The sequence below is a fragment of the Diadema setosum genome, chromosome 1 (assembly GCF_964275005.1).
Source record: "Diadema setosum chromosome 1, eeDiaSeto1, whole genome shotgun sequence".
NCBI lineage: Eukaryota > Metazoa > Echinodermata > Echinoidea > Diadematoida > Diadematidae > Diadema > Diadema setosum.
The window spans coordinates 41,040,892-41,061,657 of record NC_092685.1 but is presented as its reverse complement, the minus strand read 5'-3'; the positions used below and the strand labels follow the sequence as shown (position 1 = coordinate 41,061,657).

Below are 20,766 nucleotides of genomic sequence, written 5' to 3'. Positions count from 1 at the left end.
AAACGTGAATTTCAACATCAGCACAGACAATAGTACTTGTTGAATATTTCATACATTGTACATCATAATGTGGCTAGGGATAAATTTATCATATTTCAAGGCAGACACTCCTATTTGCAAAACCAAATGTTTATGAATTTGGTTACCATAAAATGTCTGGCACTAGGAAAACAGACTGTATCATCTACTTCCTCCCCCCCCCCCCCCCCAACCTCATTCCTTTGGTATTACCCAGCAGCTTAACCCATTGAGGACAGGCTGACTTTGATACAACACGCATTTCCCATAGACAATTGCCCGAGTATACTCGGGACATGTCCTCAATGGGTTAATTTGGAACAAGTTCCTTGAATTAATTTACCAGGCAGTATTAACTTTTTTATAATAAAGACCTTCCATTTCTGCTTAATAACCTTGAGCATACTTTATTTATTGCAAGACATACTACAGAATAACCACTCAATGCATCAAGAGACTGAAATAAAACTCAGCCCTAAATTGATATTAAAGACACAACTGGAAAAAATAAGAATAAAATGACTAGCAGTCCTACAATATTCTAAATAACTTCATTCAGAACACTGGGATTCTGACTGTTAGGTGTGTAACATTCAACACTGACAGAACACAGTGTTGCCTAGAGAAACACCAGTGGCATTACACTGTGTAAATGTCCAAGTTTCATGCAGTTGTGACTGTAAATGACACTTAACACTCCTATTCTGTCTAATGTAACAGTTGTGTTACACTGCTACACAGTTGTCTCCCTCTGTGAAAATGTCTCTGGATCCCACACGGTGGTCATGGTGTATGTTATGTACACCAGAATATTCTGTGTAGCCAAGGTGTCGAGTAAGAGTGCACGGTGAACCCTGAGTGACATTCTACGACCGTCACATTGTGACACAGTGTTTTTATTTATTCATCGAACACCATGCCATCATAGCGTTACAAGTATACACCAAGGTACTCTCTCAAGTTGAAGTGTTGGGCAAAATGGAAAAAAATGTGGAAGGATATTGGAATAGAAATGCACAATGACACACAAAACTACCACTGGCTAATTTTTCTGATACACATGCCCTGCTCTGTTGCCAATCAAAAATAAGTCACAAAGGAATGCTCTTCGAGGAATTTCGATCAAGCTTTCGCACGATGCTTCACGGGGTTTCCCATGAGTCATTCTTATCAATGCAAACCTGCCTCGATCTAATACCAGCGAACAGGTGGAGTCACACCACAGAACGGTAAGTCGTCGTCCGCCAATTTGTCTGGATATCCACACCGAGGTTTGTGAGTGTGGTCGGCAGGTGCGCTCATCTCTGAATAGACACGAGCTGTCAGGTGCCGGCGTCGTGTTCCTCACTGATGTCACCATCCACGAGGCTCAGACACCATCGATGTGCTCTCGTTACCATGGCGACGTGATGGTCTGGTCAGTGGCGGATGACTTGCGCTTGCACTGGACCTGGACAGTAAAAGACAAAGCGTACAAACCATTCTAGCAAATAATTTTCAAAGACTGAATGGGGATGGGGGAAATCAGAGCCTCTGAAAATAGAATTACAATCTTTACAAGCACTTCTCTTTATTGGCAAGGCACTGTAGTGCGGTGATACTGTAAAATCAGAAATTTTCATGCGCTTTTTCATTTTGCGAGAGCCAAGATTCATGACATAAAATGCACGCTTAAGTTCTTGTCTACACTATATGCATTGAATTCCAGTGGCAATTTGCAAAAATTTCATGCCCCCCAAAAAGTCTGTCAGCTCTGAGAAAACTTCTTGCTTAACAGTAGTAATGACGTAAAAGCACACAGCTACAACATCCATTACTCCTCCCATACTCACAAACACACATTCACAAAAATAAAACACACATTTGCTCGACAACTTGACCCTACAGAAAGGTTAAACACTCATGTCTTTTCCTGTCGTACATTAGTAAAACTGGTGGAACGGTATTCCCACTCAAACCTCACTGATCATCAATGTCAGCCGTTGTCATCATCAAAACATCCCATCTCATAGTACATTCACCCCAATCATGAAACCTCAGCTCAATCCTTGTTATCACTCCCCAGCTCGATCCCCCTCCCCCTACAATTTTCCTATCCTGCCGAGTGTGAATGACATAGAGACTACATCATAGATATGGAAGCAAAAAAAAAAAAGGGGGGGGGGCCTAAGAGATACAAAGCTAACTAGAGGGGGTGGGGGGGGGGGAGAGAAAGGGAGAGCGGGAGAGGGAAGGAGAATGACTAGACAAAAATTTTTAGTGTCATTATGTGGGGAACTGAAATCCATGGCAGGTTGAAAAGGTTACCGTACATTCAAAGAGGTCTTGGCCCTGTACTCATACAGAGTAGTGATTCCTCCTTAGTTTGCCTAATGAGTCACATAAAGCTGCTGAATGAAAATAAACATCACTCTTAAAATCACCATAAATCCCTGCTGAAATAATTCATACACTTTGAGACCCTACCGTATATGTCAAATGTTTTTTTTTATTATACAAAAATATGAATCTAAATTATTGAATCAGAGCAGTGATTCTTTCTAATCAGTGACTGCAAATGTAGCCCTAAAAAACCCAAACAACAACCCCTCCCCCCCCCCCCCAAAAAAAAAAGTATGGCAAGCCCAGTGGGTAAACTGACAATTTAATGAATTAATAAATACATGTACTTGAATATCATTAGGGGTGGTTATCTTGCCTCATATCTTCAAATGCTCTTACTCAAAGTAATATGCTCAAAAGAAAAAAAAAAAAAAGGTGAGCACACAATGAGCATTTAGTAATTGTTACATGTATGCATTCATGATAACTTTGGAAAAAAAAATTAATGTGGTTATTTTGAGGAAAACTGTGGCTTGCTGTCAAAAGAACCAATGGAATGTTGGGTGCAGTGAAAATGGGTGCCAGGATGGGGAGGTAATTGAGCGGATCTCAGTAATGGGATACGGTAGTGGAAAACATTGACTCTGTTCATACCTTGTAAAGTAAACAAACAATACAAAAGCTGAAATCAGGATGTTTATACAAGCGGAATGATTCTGTGCCACTTTAAATATTTCATTTGAATATGACATGACTTTGGTGTGTGTAGATCACACTTTTCATTACATTCCTTCATGTCTTTCATTACCAACTGAAATTTAGGGACAAAATACATGCCATTGAATATGGTTTTCTTTGAGAACATGTACGATGGTGGAAGAATCAAATTTGGCATTCTTTTTTTTATGTCTTTATTCAACAAATTTTTGAACGATGTATAACAAAACACAAAGGGAATACATAGAATGAATCCTTTACAGTGATAGCTTTCAGTTACGTATGTAGACAAACTATATTTGTCAAATTTAGCATTCTTGGATATCTTACTCAAAGAATGTACATTGCATCAAAAAGGTAATGTCCTTTTAAGTTCTGCTGCAAATGGATCTGATATCAAAGCAGAAAAGATCCACCCCCCCCCCCAAAAAAAAAAAAAAAATCCCTGAGCAAAGTTTTGAGCCTTCAGTACAAAAGAAAAAGGAAAGAAAAAGAAGAGGATGAAGAGGGAATAAGAAAAAAGAAAAAGGAGAAGAAAACAAAAACAGAAGTAGTCCAAAGTTGCGGATATTCCGAGATTGTATCAGTTCTCTCCCGGACATACATGGTGTCAAACAGTGCAGTTACACGATGCAAAACTTCCTACATGGGTGATTAGAGTGAAACTCAAGACAGTCATAGTTATGGCCATCCTGAAATTGAAGGCCTGGTTTCCTTATTTCTTCCTGTTTTGGGATGACAATCTCTTTTTCACAAAATAAATATTCCATTTTTTTTTCTTGTCGACAGGAAAAAAGCATAAAACAGGTGAAGTACCCTAAAACAAGAAAACATTTAGGATTACAGCTAGTGTCAAGTATGACTTCAAAACCACACTTCTCAACCAGTGGGCTGTGAAGGTCTCACAGGTGGGCTGTGATGTTGGCCAAATATGACTTAAAAAAAAAAAAATCTATGAGCTAACTTGGCCTTAAAAAAAAGAAAGAAAAAAAATGTATGAGCTAAAGTGGGCCTCAGGTTGAAGCAAGGTTCAGAAGCATGGATTTTAACATCTACAAGAGCACTACATTTATCGAAAACTAACAACCTGCAAAAGCCTAACTTTTTCCACAATGTTTTCAAGTCAACATAAGCTGAAATCAGGAACCTGCTCCTATACTTTATGAGAAAAGAAAAAGAAAAAGAGAGAATTCCCTGTTTATATCTCCTTTGAAATACCACAACAAAGCGTTCTTCCCCCTGTCCGTGAATGTATGGGGTGCTAGAGACGTAACATTCAGTGTTCATGCAACTGTGTTAACTTTCAATTACTTCTGCCCAACAAAAGACCATTTCAGCAAAGATACACAAGAAATTAGAAGACTGATATAGTTCTGTATATATGGCAAATATTTCGTGAGGTCTTTATTTTAATTTATTTTTTTTTGGTGAATTTCAGGTGTCTGGTGCTGTGTACAAATATAAAAACACATGAAAATATCAATTTTTATCTCGACATGAATGTGACGTGAATGCATACACTTCTACATTCAAGACATATTGTCCTCCACAATCGAGAATTTAACCACTCACGAAATTGACGGGAAGTACCGATATGTGAAAAATTAGACTTGCATTTGGCGATACAGTATGTGGAGTGCAGTACACTCAAAGTCACACAAACAAAAGCATTGTAATGCTGCATGAACTTGACTGTAAAGACTTGGCAAGTCTCCCAATGACACCACATGGTTACTACAGTTCTCATGGTGACACCACCAAATCCCCTCCGAACAAAAAATGTCTCTGCTCTTTTCTTGGACGTCCATGCGTGACGCGAGGCAGGAGTGTTTGGATGGTGCCAATAAAAGACCCGCGGATGGGACATTGTTAGCTAAAAGCCCCCCGAAGCATCTTAACACGCCAAGCGTCAAGGTGACAAAACACGGGGCATGGAAATGAAAAACTGATAACGCAACCAAGCAAAGATCCTGCAATAATGAGGGTTTTATTGCAAAAAAATGTGCAAACAATGCACAGGTATTTACATGTACATTTCTTCTAATGCCGATGTGACTCCTACCCATTACATACCATGATTACTCATAATGACTCACTAGGATAAATAAAAGAGAGATAACACCTGAATAATAGGATAGACATGGAAATTCCTCTCTAATCGCCGAGGATAACCCCGAATATTTTCTTCTTGAAGAATCATTCACGGCATAATGCAAAAGACAGTCGCGCTCCAGTAAGTTTAGCGGCGCACATACACAAAAAAGCTGATTCACACGCCTTCATGCGAATCTGGGCCTGAAATATTCTTCTTCCTGCGTTCTTACTGACAGATTCATTTCATCCCCCTCAAAAACAAAACAAAAGAAAACAAAATAAAACAACAAACACTTGCACACACTCACCCACATGAACAAACAAAATACAAAGATGCATAACAGGCAGAACTGGACACTGAATGTGCATTTTGTAAATATCAGTAAGTGCATATTTTGCCAAGCTACAGGATTCCTGAACACCCTACCAGGCGCGGTGGAGCACCCCAATCTGCATCTCATTATCGCCCCGTTCTATTTGAATTACCAACAGGCATCCACGGCTACCCGAAACTGTGTGCATGAAAAAGTCAAATCTTTACCTTCTCCTTGTGCCGCTATGTGTGCCGCTAGTAAACTCAAACTTCCCACACTATCTAAGTTTTTCAAAACCTTCCTTTTGATGAAAAAATTATAAAATTTGCTGCACTAGAACTTGAGATATTAAAGCGTTTTGAAAATCACCTCTCGCAAAACATGCTCTCTGTTTTTTTCCAACTGGACTATGGCCGAAATTGGCAACATAAGTTTATCAGGCCTCAATCCATATATGGTGAAAGTTTTCGCTTGGTTCCACCTGTACTTTTTGAGAAATCAACATGTTTCTACAGGGTTTGGAATAGAAAATTGTAGTAAGCGAAACAATTGAAAATGACGTCATTTCTTTTCCTGTAATATTGGGCATGCGTGGTACGTGAGATTCAGGATTTCGTGCTCATTGTTGGTTTGCATGTGACGCAGTCAATTTTGCTGAGTGTCGCACGGCGGTGACTGCTGAGCTGCTGCCGCGCACGCTGCATGCAGCAAAGCGTTGTGTGTGCTGTGACATGCAACGCTACAGTCACGCGATTATATATACATGGGACCGACCTGTACGCTTTGCGTTCGTGTCATTTTTGACATCACCTTCTGTTTTTTCCGACACAACCATGGCCGGGAATATTACGGTATGACATTTAAAATGCAAGCAGATAAATAAATTTCAGTGTACTTTGTTCGAATGGCGCTTTGGTTCCACAATCACACTTCGTGAATTTTAGGATGATTTTCGAGGCATATTTTTGGTAATTTTGCTCGCCAGGTTTTCGCTAAAATTTCACATTTTATCATTGTCAAATCCTTTAATATGTTATATGTGCATATTCGGACATGTTTTCAAATTCAAACTAACTCAATTTTAATCCGAAAATAGGTTTCCTTAAATTGTTATTAGTTTGAGAAGTTGTTTACTTTTTCTCAACTACGCGAGCACATGTTGTTTACTTTATGCAAATGAGGCTCGGCTGCCGATGGATTTCTGCGAGATAATTGGGGTGCTCCACCGCGCCTGCTACTCACTCAATGATGTACCTTCCTATGGGCTTACATGATGTATATGAAAACAATATTCGAGAAATACTCAGAAAAGAATATATCAGTGACTGAACGATTGCAATCTTTACCACGCTATACACTACACAGTAGGAAAGAACAATATTTGTCAAGTTCAGAGGAAAGTGTCCCATTTACAGCGGTAGTTCATAGTAGGTTGGCTCATCAATTTTGTAAAATTGTCTATTGTACACAAATAGTGAATGGTCACAAGTAGGATGGTACAAGACTTAGCACTGATGGGAGAGATGAGGCCCTCTATTCAAAGAGGTGAAGCTGGGGTTGTTAAACTATCAATAGCAACTGAGCATTGCATTTACCTCTGCAAGATATTGTACTGCACCCTTTATACCTCTTTCTATTGTCATGGCCATACTCCCAGCCCTTGGGTAAAAGGATACTTACTGTCAGATTTTGGTCAGTGGACACATCAATATGGATGTTTGACCGCTGTCACATTAACCATTACCCTCAGACTCCTGCCTGCTCCCCCCCCCCCAACATCCCATCCCATCTCTCCCTCCATCCCTCCATCCTTCTCCTCCTCTTCCTCCTCCTCACATTCCCCTCATCCCAGCTCTCCTTCATCTGGTATACATGTAGCAGCATTGACAAGTTATCTATGTGCTTCAAATACCAACAAAGAGCAGCACAAAGAGAAGCTGAGGATTATGGATTGAAATCTCTGTATGCAGTTTGAACATCCAATCCCTAGGAAATGGAGATGCAATACAATTTAGTATCTCCAGAAAGTTGGGGGGGGGGCAGGGGAGGGGTGCTGGCTTGAACAAGAAGAGCCATTAACCCCTCAGGATAAACCATTTTGCCTCATTAGCACAGGCTAGTTGAAGGGGGGGGGGGGTAGTGGTGAGGAGGAAGTATCATTATTCCCCCCCCCCTTTTTCTCCCTCTTACATCTCCCCTCCCCTCCCCCCCCCCCCCCCCCAGTAGAAATAAAAAAGGAAGCTTGATGGATTTCATTCCATTTACCCTGGATCCCTGTTCCCTGGGCAACATCTTCTCCCGTTCTCTTTCTGGTACCGCCTTTTGGACCCTGGTGCCTAGCTGGCACCATCTCTAGGGTCTAACCACCGAGGACATGGACAAGGGAAGCTCTTATATGGTAGCCTGCTTTCAAGAATATTGGCTTTTTTTTTCTTCATACCTGCCTTGGTTAGTTATATGCATCTAGTATGGAGATGACACCTAATTCTTTCTCTATTTTCAAACTAGAGCATGCATACTGGCAGACTAGACATGTTAGGTATAAAACAGTCCCTCTCTACATGGAGGGCACCCTTTGAATTGGACAGCAGCGGCTTGTAAGGCTGAAGGCAAATTGCAGCCTGGGAGAAAGGCTACCGGTACTCAGCAAGTTCCACCCCCACCCCTTCCACATGGGCAAACATGGCCTGGTGAAGCCCTCCTTGAGTATGTTCATTTAACTTCTTGACCTTACATTGTCATAGGGATTTACTGATCAAACTCAGTCTGGTCTAGCGCTGGTAGAGAAAGAGAAAGGGAGAAATTGAGACAGAGAAGGGGAGAAAGAAAATGGGGCAAAAAAAGTGATAAAATGCATTTTAAAACATATTACAATGATAGATACTGGAGAGAGCAATAATGATCCAAACATACATTGGCAGATAAGTAGGTAGACATGCAGATAGATTTATGGACAGAAGGAAAACTTTATACAGAGATGCAAGTATAGAATGATAGACAAGTAGATACACAAATATAGAGACTGCATACAGATATATAGATAGATAGATAGATAGATAGATAGATAGATAGATAGATAGATAGATAGATTGATATATAGGCCTATGTAGAGAGTAAGAACAAGCAGAGAGGTAACACTTCCCTGGAACAACGGAGCTAAGTTGCAGATCTTCCTGGATGTTGTTGCTTTCATATTGCTTTTCAACCTGTTACAATTTGTGAATGTCTTGCAGGAACAATAAGGGAGTTCATGGTTAGCGCATGCCTCATTTGACCCCTACACCATAGACTTTGAAATAACATGGACATGTGTTGTGATCAAGAATTCCTTGTTGAAGCATGGCATCTTGTATTAAATCAATGTTGATAAAGTGCATGGAGAGATTTTGCTAAACAGTGTTGATGAATGACCCACACCTGTACGTTGTAATTTAGTCTGAAACACATACATTGTACTGACATAATTCAGATTCTCATAGTTGCTCGAGACTTCTTTACATTTTAAAGTCAGTGGCAAATACACAGACATTCTCATTTGACCTTTGTTTTGCACATGCGCAAATCACAACCGTGAACTCCCTTATGCAATAGTTGGCCAAGAAAGATAAAAAACACACAGACATTTTTATTTCTATGCTTTTCATTTTGTTACAATGAAAGCGCCATACAGTAAAAAAGCAAGTTAGCCAAAAAAAAAGAAGAAGAAGAAAACAACAAAAAGTACGAAACAGTCACCAAAGAACTCTTGAGCCTTGATCAAGTTGACACCAAATGAAATCGGGCTCTGTGACTAGTGATTCAAACATGTGCTACAAACATAATTTTCATTCAAGAAACATTTTTGTTTTCAATTATTCACTTGACAACAAATGAAATTGGGATCTGTGACTAGTGATTCAAACAACATGTGCTAAAAACAATTTTCATTCAAGAAACATTTTTTTTTAATGATTCACTTTTATCCGATGAAAAATGCAATTTAACGCAGCATCCTTCTAAAATACATCACAGAAAAAAATTGCATTATGCAAAATGGAATGGAAAATGAAATTCATGGCATAAAGACTACTGAAAATATCTGTCTTGCCAGAAGTAGCAATTATGTTCTGGAAGTTTTAAAAGATTTGCTGATGTGAGGTGGGGTGCGCTTATAGCAAACTTTCTGGGTAGAAACATTGTTTTCAGACTATTTTGCAATTTAAATTTTGCTATAAATGGCTGTTGTGATGATTACAAACACGATTATGAAATATGGTTTTGAAATACACGGTGCAGGTGCGATTCAAAACTGTGTTTCACTAGAAACAAGGTTTTGAAAGTCTTATAAAATGCAACTGTGATTTGAAATGCGGTATAAACGACATCATCGTTGCACACTCTGGTTGACCAATCTAATAGCCAAGGAACAAGATGCACACAATGAGATACACAGTGGCACAGTCCGCGAGAGCCAGAAACGCAGTCGGGATTAACTCTTATAAACACTCCTCTGTCAAACCATGTTTCAACACTGTATTTCAAAACCATGTTTCAAAACCATATTTCAAAACCATGTTTCAAAACATCGTTTCATGGTACACAAAATCTTAGAAATGCAGCCCAAGGCCCACACAATCCATACCATGGTGAGAGTCATGAACTATAATTCTAGACAAATTCTCCTGGATGCAAATTTTCGGTCAAGAGTATCAGATTTGTTCATTCAGTGCATGGCCATATCCATCAACTGTTCCAATGTCTCAGACTAAATCTTCCTGCATGTATTATGCCAGATGTGTTGAGACTAATTAACCATGCAACTGAAGTGTGAATAAATCTGTCTGTCACTGTTTTGGCTCTAATTTTTGAAACAGAGGCAGTGCTGAAAAGTCTTGATTTATATTTCAAAGATATACAACTCCATATCCCAGAATTTAAAGTTGCAGCATTTGATAGTTACAAAGTGTAACTTTGACTCCAGGCACAGTGGCACCAACATAAATTATTGCAGAGCTTGACTTAAGAACCACATACAAAAAAAAAAAGAAAGAAAAGGGAAAAAGTATCATATTACTCATCACAGAAATGGCTTAATGATACCGCGCAGTAATCAACTCAACCGCACACGGGACGGTAACGAGGAATGACACTACTGACGTATACCTGTGGGAACACCCAAATTCACTGCACACTTTGATGAAGTAATTCCATTTGCTGTGCAGGGCTTTCGGTACCAGCTGTTCAGGGGGGAGGCTAAGGTTTTGCCCTCATTTTCTTAAAAGTGGAATGAAGCGAGTAGTTGGATGAGTGTATCGAAGGTGAAGGAGGAAGCTAACCCTTCTCAGAGACAGTCATTTCATACCAGGAATAACTCTGTGGGAACATATGTCCTATTTTCCTATCTGTGCAAATATACACCATTTGTATGGACTGCAGTCAGAGTAAAATGGAGAAGTCATGGCGATAACTTGAAACGTGAACTTTGCGTTTTTTTTTTCTAAATGTCAAAATTTTGATCTCCTTTATCAGCTCTGTGATGACACAAGTATGCAGAGGTTTGTAAGGTCACATATTATAAACAAAATGTTACTTTCACTGTGAACAAAGCTGAACTTTTAAAAGAAGGTGAAAAAAAAGAGTAAGGGAAACTTCTGAGTCATGTATTCCTCATACTTTGCTTAATACCATGTGGATGAAACAAAAGGGAAAGATGGATGACCAAATAGTTAAATAAGACGCAACAGGTTAGTAGGTAGGTAGGGACAGGGGAGGGGAGAGGGTAAGAAAAAAAAATGAACACAAGATACCTCATCTGAATGAATAGACAGACATTTACAAATTGATAAAACAAATGAAACAAACAGACAAAATAAAAACCCCAACAAACTCCTTTTCTCAAGGAGGATGGGGGGATGGGATGGGGGAACAACTTGAAAACATAATGCCTCCAGTAGACTTCTTTGGAGGTCGAGGCAAAAGGATAGTCAGAAGAGGAGGAGGAGGAGAAGAGAAGAGTAAGGGATAACCGATATGGTAACAAAGGAGAAAGGAGAGAAAGAGATAGAGAGAAAAAGTGAGAAAGGGAGGGAGAGAGAGAGTGAGAGAAGAAGGCGAGAGCAAGAAGCAGTGCCGAAGATACAGCCATCTCATTACAGACTGGAGACACACCACTATCATCTCATCATCCCCATCTTTAAGGGTGAAGTTTCCCCATAAGCCGCTGGAGCCGCAAAAACAATGGCTGGGTGTTTGGACGAGGATCAGCTCCGATTTGCGCCGGGGCCAGGATCTGGGCCACCGCATCTGTCCTCGGTGTTACGCGCACCCACTATATGGGTCACTGATGCCCATCGACGATCGACGAGGGCCTGGGGGAGGGTAGAGAGCAGGGGTGGGTGGGTGCAGGAGGACGAGGAAGGGTATGAGATGCGGGGGTTTCTTCTGGGAAGAGGTTGTCTATTGGTAGGTGCAACTGGAGGGGCTACAGAAAACTTCGTGAACTGGGGATTCAGAAGGGCAGGGGCATACAACATATGTCTGGAAACAACAGAGACTAAGAGACACAAATTAAGTAAAATGTTTGAGCACTAAAAGAATGTTTAGTCTTCTCTAGAAACAATGCAGTGTGACAGAGTTTATTGTTCATGTCTGCTTTACTCTTTATAGACATTTATACATCTATATATTTGTATCTATATCTATCTGTCAATTTGTATTATACACACATATATGTATCCATGTGTGTACCACACATGCAAAATATGATATGGAACATCATAATATAGTTCAGCTGAAATCCGATTAAAATATGTTATTGGTCTTCCAGAAACAAATTTCCATTTATCCTCCTGAACTTGGCTACATCCCTGCAAGGCACACCTTTCCTCAACACAACTCACTGACAGATAAAAAGCCTAAGAACAACAAACAGACAAAGGACTAAAGCCCTTGTCTGATCCACAACCTGTAATTCCCTGACTATCATGTTCACCAGTTTAAGACACTATGTATCAGCATCATTCAGAATTCTTTGCATTTTTTCCCATTTCCCCACAATTATGTCAAGCTGGTAAAAACAAAACACCCCAGCACAGCATAACTTAACCAGAAGAAAGTGCATTTTTATGTGAAGAAAAAAAAAAAAAAAGAAAAAAGAAAAAGAAACAATAAGAGAGAAAAATCTGATGTTACTGTTCAAAGACCATCTTTATTCCTCAAATCACTTCCAAAGGCATGCCACAAGCACAATACACTGGTAACTCTTTTTGGGATCACCAACATGAATGGATTGAAAAAAATGTGTGGAATGCAAGAGATTATACTCTCTGCCTATCATTTTATGAAAAAAAAAAGTAAGGATAATTCTATTCAGTACATGTGTATCAATAATCTGTGGCACTCTTGATATCATATGCTGTCTTTGTCATCCCCTTCTTCATCTTTTCTTCTTTTTTTTTTTTCTCTTTCAATATCCTCTTATGAGTCTTAATTCTAGGCAGACAATTCATGTTTTGGCATTGAGACCCAGACACGCTTACTTGAAGCGTGGTATGCATTGTCAGAAATTGCCAAGAAATCTGCTTCTTAAATTGCAAGCATATGCGTCACTCCATGGGTGTAAGTGTGTGTATAATTAACATCTACCAGTATAGAATGGCATTCAAACCAACATAACACATAGCATTTTTTTTTCTTTTTTTGGTCACACAATGGGAACTGGCCTCCAAAGGGGTTGCAGAAAAATTCTTTCATTTGACCCAATTTACTGATATTTGCCTGATTAAAGAAACATGCACATCTGAATGAAAAAAAAAAAAAAATGCCAAAACCCAACGTATGAAAAGTATATCCTGCAATAAAAGCCTTCACATTCTTCAAATGTTCCATTAAATCAATTCAGCTTGCGCACTTGTGAAAAAAGCAAAAAGCAAAATATTACAGTTTGTATAAGAAAAAAATATACTTGCCACGAAACATTTCTTTCCAACAGAATGTGCCCAAAGTTGTTCTTAGGTGTTTAAACTTGCAAGGAAAATAATATTTCATCCATTCACAGATTTTGTGGACTAGTTAAATGAGTCAAGAAAGTTGTCAAAATCTGGGTTTTTTTTCTGTTTGTTTCCAGAAATCTACACATGTACAAACAAGGACGTAGGTACATGAGACAATGCAAACGATTTAGTAATATTGCCATGCATGTGTGATATCTATTTCAGCACCATTTTAGGTGATTACTTGAATTTTGCCTATTGAGTAATTTGTACAATTTGTGTCTTCACTCAAATTCTCCACAAATCTTTTTTTTTTCAAAATGTTCTTACAGACATGTGCCAATCAACAAAGATTGCTCTTTGTAATATTTTTTCCTTCTTTTTTTATGCATGTGTGTGTACATACACATGTAGTTTTCAAACTCTGGCTTTAACTTTTACAACAGCTCCAACTTAAACTTGGAAAAAGAAATCTAATTTTAAAAACTTGGAGGTGGTGTGAACAACACAATTGGATGGTCCCATGTTGGATTCGAGCGTCAAGTTCAGACGTTTAACAAAAATCAGCTGGTTGTTGATTCACCGTCCCCTCGACCTCCTTGGGTATCTAATGTGATAGTAGAATCTCCCTGGTGAAAACCGCTCTAAGTCTCTAGGCTCCACTGAGATGGAGGGAGACATGCAGCGCTCTGACGGCCACATACATGCACTCACGGCAGACAAGCGAGGGCGAGTCATTTTTTGAGGAGCCGAGGAGAGGGGGGAGAGCAGGGAGGGGAAATGAACGCTATATTGCCTACATTCGATAATCGCCCAAGAGGGTGACGAAAAATTGCCAATTACCCCAGCTTGAGCCTGCTCCATATTTCAGGAGCCTGCAAAATTTGATTTTTTTTTTAGTCCACCCCAATCGCTTCACGATAGAAGGGTGGCCGAGTCACAGTTCAGTCTTCACCTAACAATAGCTGACACGATGTAAGATTCAACCAATAGTATGTTGACAATTTCTCTCCCTCTCTCTTTTTCCACTTTTTCTTTTCTTCTTTGTTGGTCATCTTCAGCAGAGCGCCAATAAATTGATAATTGGGCGGGGAGAATATCGAACCTTGAACTGTACCCTAGGCCTAGCTGGGAACTGCTCTTCTTATTTTGGGGGCTTTAAGCCTGCCTCCTCTCGGTCCAAAGACAAAACAGATGCCAGATGGGGGGACGCTGATTGCCCCACCCCGGTGTCTGTCGGAGGACTGAAAGATGCGAGATGGGATGAGGGAGACCCACATTGACACAACTCACTCTCCTGATGTGTGCGTCTCGCAGAGGTTTCCTCCCAAAAATGTAAACAAAGAATCTCCACGAAAGAAACAGTCTTAAGATGAATTTGAAATAACGTCAAGACATAAAAAAAAAAAAGAAAGAAGATAAACAATGAGTATAGATGGAGACAAATTAAACCATATGTGAATCTCTCTCATATTAGTATCAGGATTTCTGTGGCATTTTGGAATAGTAGTCCAGAGTTAAAGTTAAACCAGAACACTGTTTGCATACATACATACATGTTTGTTTCATACGTAAAGATACACCTGTTTGCATTCTTACACACCCTCACTCCCTTGATAATAAAGACAGTACATTTAAGCACACACACATATATACACACACACACACACACACAAACGCATGCTTCTCTTGGCCTTTGAAGAGGAAATGCCAACTGCGTAAGTTTCTTTTTCGGTGTTGTTGTTGATAATATGAAGGTAGCACATTTTACAAGAAACAGGGGACCTCATAAACTTACACCTGACTTTATGCTTTGCACACATTAAACTGTTTACAGTATTTTTTTTAATGTTTTCTATTCATTCAAGGACTTTGAACTACTTATGAAGTAATTTTGTGTAGATGCATCATATCATGGTCATTCTCCTCATTTCATTCCAAGAGAAACATACCAACTTCAGGCTATCTTTGTTGTTGTTAGTTTTGATTGATGTACACAAGTGAGTATACACCTTATTAAGAAGAAATCACTCACGCACCACCAACCACCCTCCATCAGGGTTGAGGCAAGAAAGCCATCCCCTTATGGCTCTGACGGGAAAAATGATAACCAGCTTCACATCAAATACATATATTGCAAAGTGTAATGGCAACATCCCCTCCCGATTATTAAGCAATTAACGTTTTGGTATAATCACTGAAATGTGATTGGTACATCTAACTTTGCAACACCTTCAAAACCTAATGCTTGTGTATAAAGATGGTGGTACTATTTGGTCAACAAGACTCTACATGTATGTACTTTGTATGTTGGCTACGCTATGTAAACCAAGATGTTCCCTAAATTAAAGCAAGTTAATTAAACTAAAACAAAAGAAGCAAATCTCTCATGATTTACCCCTGTTGGTGTATATAAAAAAAAAAATGGAAAAATTACAAAATACAAAGAAATACAGTTGAACCTCTCGTATCCGGACAAGTCGGGACCGGGGCTCATCCGGATAAGGGATTTGGCCGGATACGGGAGACTCAATGCTTTATACACGTACATACCGTATAATAGAGCTCTATGTTACATACACATACACATGTACTGATGTAGCCCATTGTAGTACCACATGTAGTAACGTGTATACTGCGACCTTTTCATTGTTACACTCAGTAACAGACCCCAAAATAGAGGTTCGTGTTTGCAAGCGGAAATCATTTCTTTGATAAATTCTTTGGATGATTTACCTAAATAATTATTAAGAAATGTATCAAGTATATGTAATTCATGTGTGTTTCCTCCCGTAATTATTAAAAAAAAAAAGATAAAAAAATCACGGCGAGATTGCGTCCGGATAATAGAGAGATCCGGATAAAGGGAGGCCGGATAATAGAGGTTCAACTGTAAAACCAGTTTAACTACAACATGTAGTCCAAACAACAGCTACAGCAAAGACCAAGCAGGTGAACTGGCGCTGTATGGTATTGGTTCTGCAGGGGGTGGGGTGGGGGTGGGGGTTATCCTAAAAGAGTCAGTCACCTGAGTTGTAGAGCTGCTTGTTGGTGGGGTTCACTCCGCCCGTCATGTTGTTGTACTTTAGGGTGGTGTAGAAGTTCCCTCCGTTCTTAGAACTCTCCTCTGGCTGTGCAGTCCTGTGAATGTCATTAGAGAACAAAAAAAAAAAATATGCATAAAATACAAATATCATACTTATAGCTAACAAGACCTGTGAAATTCATCAGAATGAAAGAAAAAAAAATTGTCAACACTCCCAACTTGTTTTCAATGTGTAAGCATGACTATTTTTGAAATGCGTGTGTCTGTGTCTTGTTTAAACATGTCAAGCAACATCATGTCAGGGAAACAAGAAAGTGCATTTTAATGACATTGACTAATTTGGGCAGGTTTACACCAAATGTTTAGCATGTTCTGCAAGTTTGCTTACATAGCCAGGTCTCTTGGGTCTAATCAGATCGCTCACCTGTCGGCTTTCTGGCCAATTATGTTAAATGGACCCTCACAGCAATGACACTCCCAGTCTGTATGTCTCTCTCTTCTTTTTTGGGCAAGATTTCTCAGCGCTGAATTTTTGCATACTTGCAGAATCTGAAAGCTTCCCTTCAAGACTGCATTTCCTTCAGTAATATGAACATTTTGATACTTTTATTTGTCTCAAAAAGTAAAACTTACACCCCTTTCAGACTGGGTAACATTTGACTAGTGCACCCATATCCACCTGCAAACTTTCTTTCTAGTCTGAAATCTCCCACTGGTGGAATGCAATGGTAGAACTGGAAAGCAGGGCATATTCTCATTGGAAAATTATAATGTTTACTAGCAGGGAACCAGCCAGCAATGTCAGCTTTAAAGGATAATTACCCTCATAACTGTCAACAATTCATGACAATGTGTCTGAAATAATGGTTACATCCAAGGTGAAAAGCAACAGGTGAGAAATAGAGTAGCACCTTGGCGGCATTTTGGACATGACAACGAATGCTACTTGTTTTGTAACAATGTTCTTGCACCTGCGGTCTTCTATCTAAAAAAAATCAGACATACAAGCACTACAAAATCATTGATAACACAACTAAGAAAACAGGAACATGCAACTCGTATATATGAGAAAAAGCATTTGAAGAAATCAAGTATCAAATCAGAAGAGAAATCAAGTATCAAATCAGAAGAGGTATCAGACAATGGACTAATCTAAATAAACAATGAATGGTAATTTGGAACAAAGTTTTGGTTTTGTTGTTTTCTTGACCATTTCTGATCATGTCAGAGGGGTTTAGCATGATTTGACAATTGAACCACCCTTGCATACATATAATAACTGCCATAGAAAATAGGTATTTCTTTTGCATGATCTATAATCATGCTGCTCAAAAAGAAACAAACAAACAAAAACAAAACAAAACAAAACATGGGGGGGGGGATGGAAGGAGGATTTGGATTAACTACTTTTAAGAAGATGCTCATGTATCCACTGCAGTTTCCATATACCGGTATTAAGAAGCTTGTACTCAAAGCGAGTTAAATTTCATGACACAGTTTCATACCATACTAAATTTGCAGATTCATGCCTTTGGCATCAATCAAAATCAACCAAAAACACAACATGAATTAATGACATTATCATTATGAATATCAATTTACACAACATGAACTCATATGACCACTCACACACACACATGCACACAAATTCTTTCACTTCCCATTTCTCTCTTCCAAAACAAGAGGAAATACCGGATTCTACACCGCTATCACTCACTACCCCCGTGAAAATGAGGCCGTGTAAATTTGCGTGGCTGGAATTGCAACGCCAGTCATATTCTATTTCCGATTCGCTTTCAACTCTTGGGAAGGGGGAAAAAATGAGGGGAATGTATTTCTGCTTCCTTCTTTTTTTTTTCAGGATGGCTTAGGGAATTCTTAGCACTCTAAACCAGGTGTTAATGCCCCTTTTCACCAGGTTGTCATTCTATCTCTCTGCCAAATTATGCGGCCATGCTAAGTAGCGCAAATTTGCTTCCGATGCCTGGACTTGATTGGTGCATGTATCCTAAGTTAACACAAACACCTTTTATTCACAAATCTTGCAGGCATATGGGATTGTAATCATTTATTTTTTTTCTCTCTCTCTCACCATCTCCCGCCCCCCTCTCTCCCTCTTTACTTTTCCTGTGATTCTCACTCACTGCAAATCTATACCCTTCACTTTTCATGCACTGCCATCTCTCTGTCCAGTTCACTTTGGGGGAAAAAAGTCTGTTTTCATTCTGATATTATGATTATTTGTGTCGATGCAATCATCTTATCATTTGACTGGTTTTTGTGATGGTGTGGAAACCTCGTAATGGAGTAGCACAGTGTGATGTCATAGCCATTCATTGCCATGGAAACTGGTTCTAAACAACCTCACCGCGACCGAGTGTTAATACTCTACGCACACCTGGTTCCCACCCAAGCTATACCGAAGGACTGTGACATTATCACTTTAGTACTCATATCATACAATGTATGACAAGATGTGTTTTGGCCGGAGAGTAAAGAAGGGAGATGGTACACATGATGGCACACATACCTTACTGTATACAACGAATATTTTGCAAGGTTTTTATTTTTGCGAATTTCCCGAGTCAAGGGCTATTCGCGAAGTTAAAGACACGCGAAAATATTGACTCTGATCAAGCTTTGAATGTGACTTACGCATAACTTTTCTCCATTCGCTACAGGACTCTCCACGATCGCGAATTTAACTACTCGCGAAATCGTCGAGAAGTTCCAATTCGCGAAAATTTACACTCGCTAAATATATGGCGTACACAGTATTAGAGGGTCATGCACAGGTAGGGTTGGAAGGTTTTATTTCCTCCCTTTTCTATCAGGCTTGGGATTGTGGTCACTTATTCCTGCAACATCTCTCACCACTCCCCCCTCCCCCTCCCTGATTACAATGTAGCTGTCTTGCTGTCATGTTCGTACCTCTCCCCTCTCCCCACTGATCGGGTACGTGAGTGAACTCCGCTCTCTTTCAAAAAGTGCAAATCAATGTGTGGAACACATGGTATCACTCGGCATGGAGTTTGGTTCAGTGTCACATGCCTCCCTGCTCGTTCCCAGCAATTAACGGGCAAAGTGTTGTGTGTGTGTTTAGTGTGTATATATTCTGCTTAAAAGAAACAATCTGTGCTGGAAAAAAACAGTAATTTCATCTTTTCTGCAACAGACTTATGTAGTATTGTAATATGATTTGGGAAAACTGCATTTTAAAAGAAACCTGCAGTATTTTTTGGCAAAAACAGTATACAATACTGCAAAAATAAAGTAACAGTTGACATTTCAGCCTAAACCCCTATCTCCTTGAGGTTATATCATATCAAATTCCGTTGGAAAAATGTCAGTGGTGAGCAGCACTAAAACTGATGCCGATTAGCCATTAGACTACTGACAGGTTTTCAGTTTACAGAGATATTTTGCAAAATCATAAATCTCAACAGGTTTCTTTTCATTTGCATTAGCATTACTTGTAAAATAAGTCTTGCAAGCTTTTTTTTTTTAAAGGTGTGAAATAGATATATGAGACTCTGGTGGCTTTTGCAGGGCAATGTTAGCAGCTAGCTCACCCAGGTAAAATCACCAGGTTCACTAGGCCTACAGTACAAAAAGTCTTCTATATATGAATCTGGTACAGGGACCAACACGTGGCTGGATCATGTCATGAACACTGTTTAGGGTTCAGTGGAATATATGAGCCAACATACATATTGCATGCTTGGGGAAAGGATGGAATCATACATGGCCTATCCCAACGATCATTCAACATTCTTACTTTTCCTCATGAAAAGGCTTTGAAATTCTCCCACTGGTCTGAGGTAGAACGAGGAACATTCACTGACATGCATTCAACTGTTGTATGTCCCACTTATCTGGGAATATTTATTTGTATCTAACAAAAGAAAAATGTAAATTACTGTAAAGGTGGAAATTTTTGCACATTTCACGCAACCTGACGCTAACTGGAAAAATAAAAACACGCAAATATTTTTGCATGCCATGTGTTCCAGTAGTTAATGTCCCAATTTCGTGGAATTAAAAACACGCGAAATCCATATTACCCGGCCGAGCGCAAAAAATTACTCACGCGAAAATATCCACTTTTACAGTACTGCTTGTTAAAACAACTACTATGCTATGAGCTCTCGATGCTCCATGCTGCCATAGCAACTGGCATCAAACATTGTACATTCCAGTTGTATCTTTAGCACTTTCCAAAATGAGGTCTCAAAGTTAATCCCCTCCCATCTCTATCACAAACATGAGTAAAGTTGGGTGGGGT

At 39.4% G+C, this 20,766-nt stretch overlaps 1 protein-coding gene across 1 annotated transcript in view; it reads right to left on the bottom strand.

The window, feature by feature from the left end:
- Positions 1-268: 268 nt before the first annotated feature.
- The window catches only part of LOC140236690 (tubulin polyglutamylase TTLL5-like), a 119,510-nt gene continuing 99,012 nt past the window's right edge, over positions 269-20,766 (bottom strand). The window contains exons 31-32 of the mRNA XM_072316648.1: positions 16,464-16,576; positions 269-1,468 (exon numbers count right to left, since the gene is read on the bottom strand). Coding sequence (XP_072172749.1) covers positions 1,437-1,468; positions 16,464-16,576 — 145 coding nt within the window. The 3' untranslated portion in view covers positions 269-1,436. The remainder of the gene's footprint in view (positions 1,469-16,463; positions 16,577-20,766) is intronic.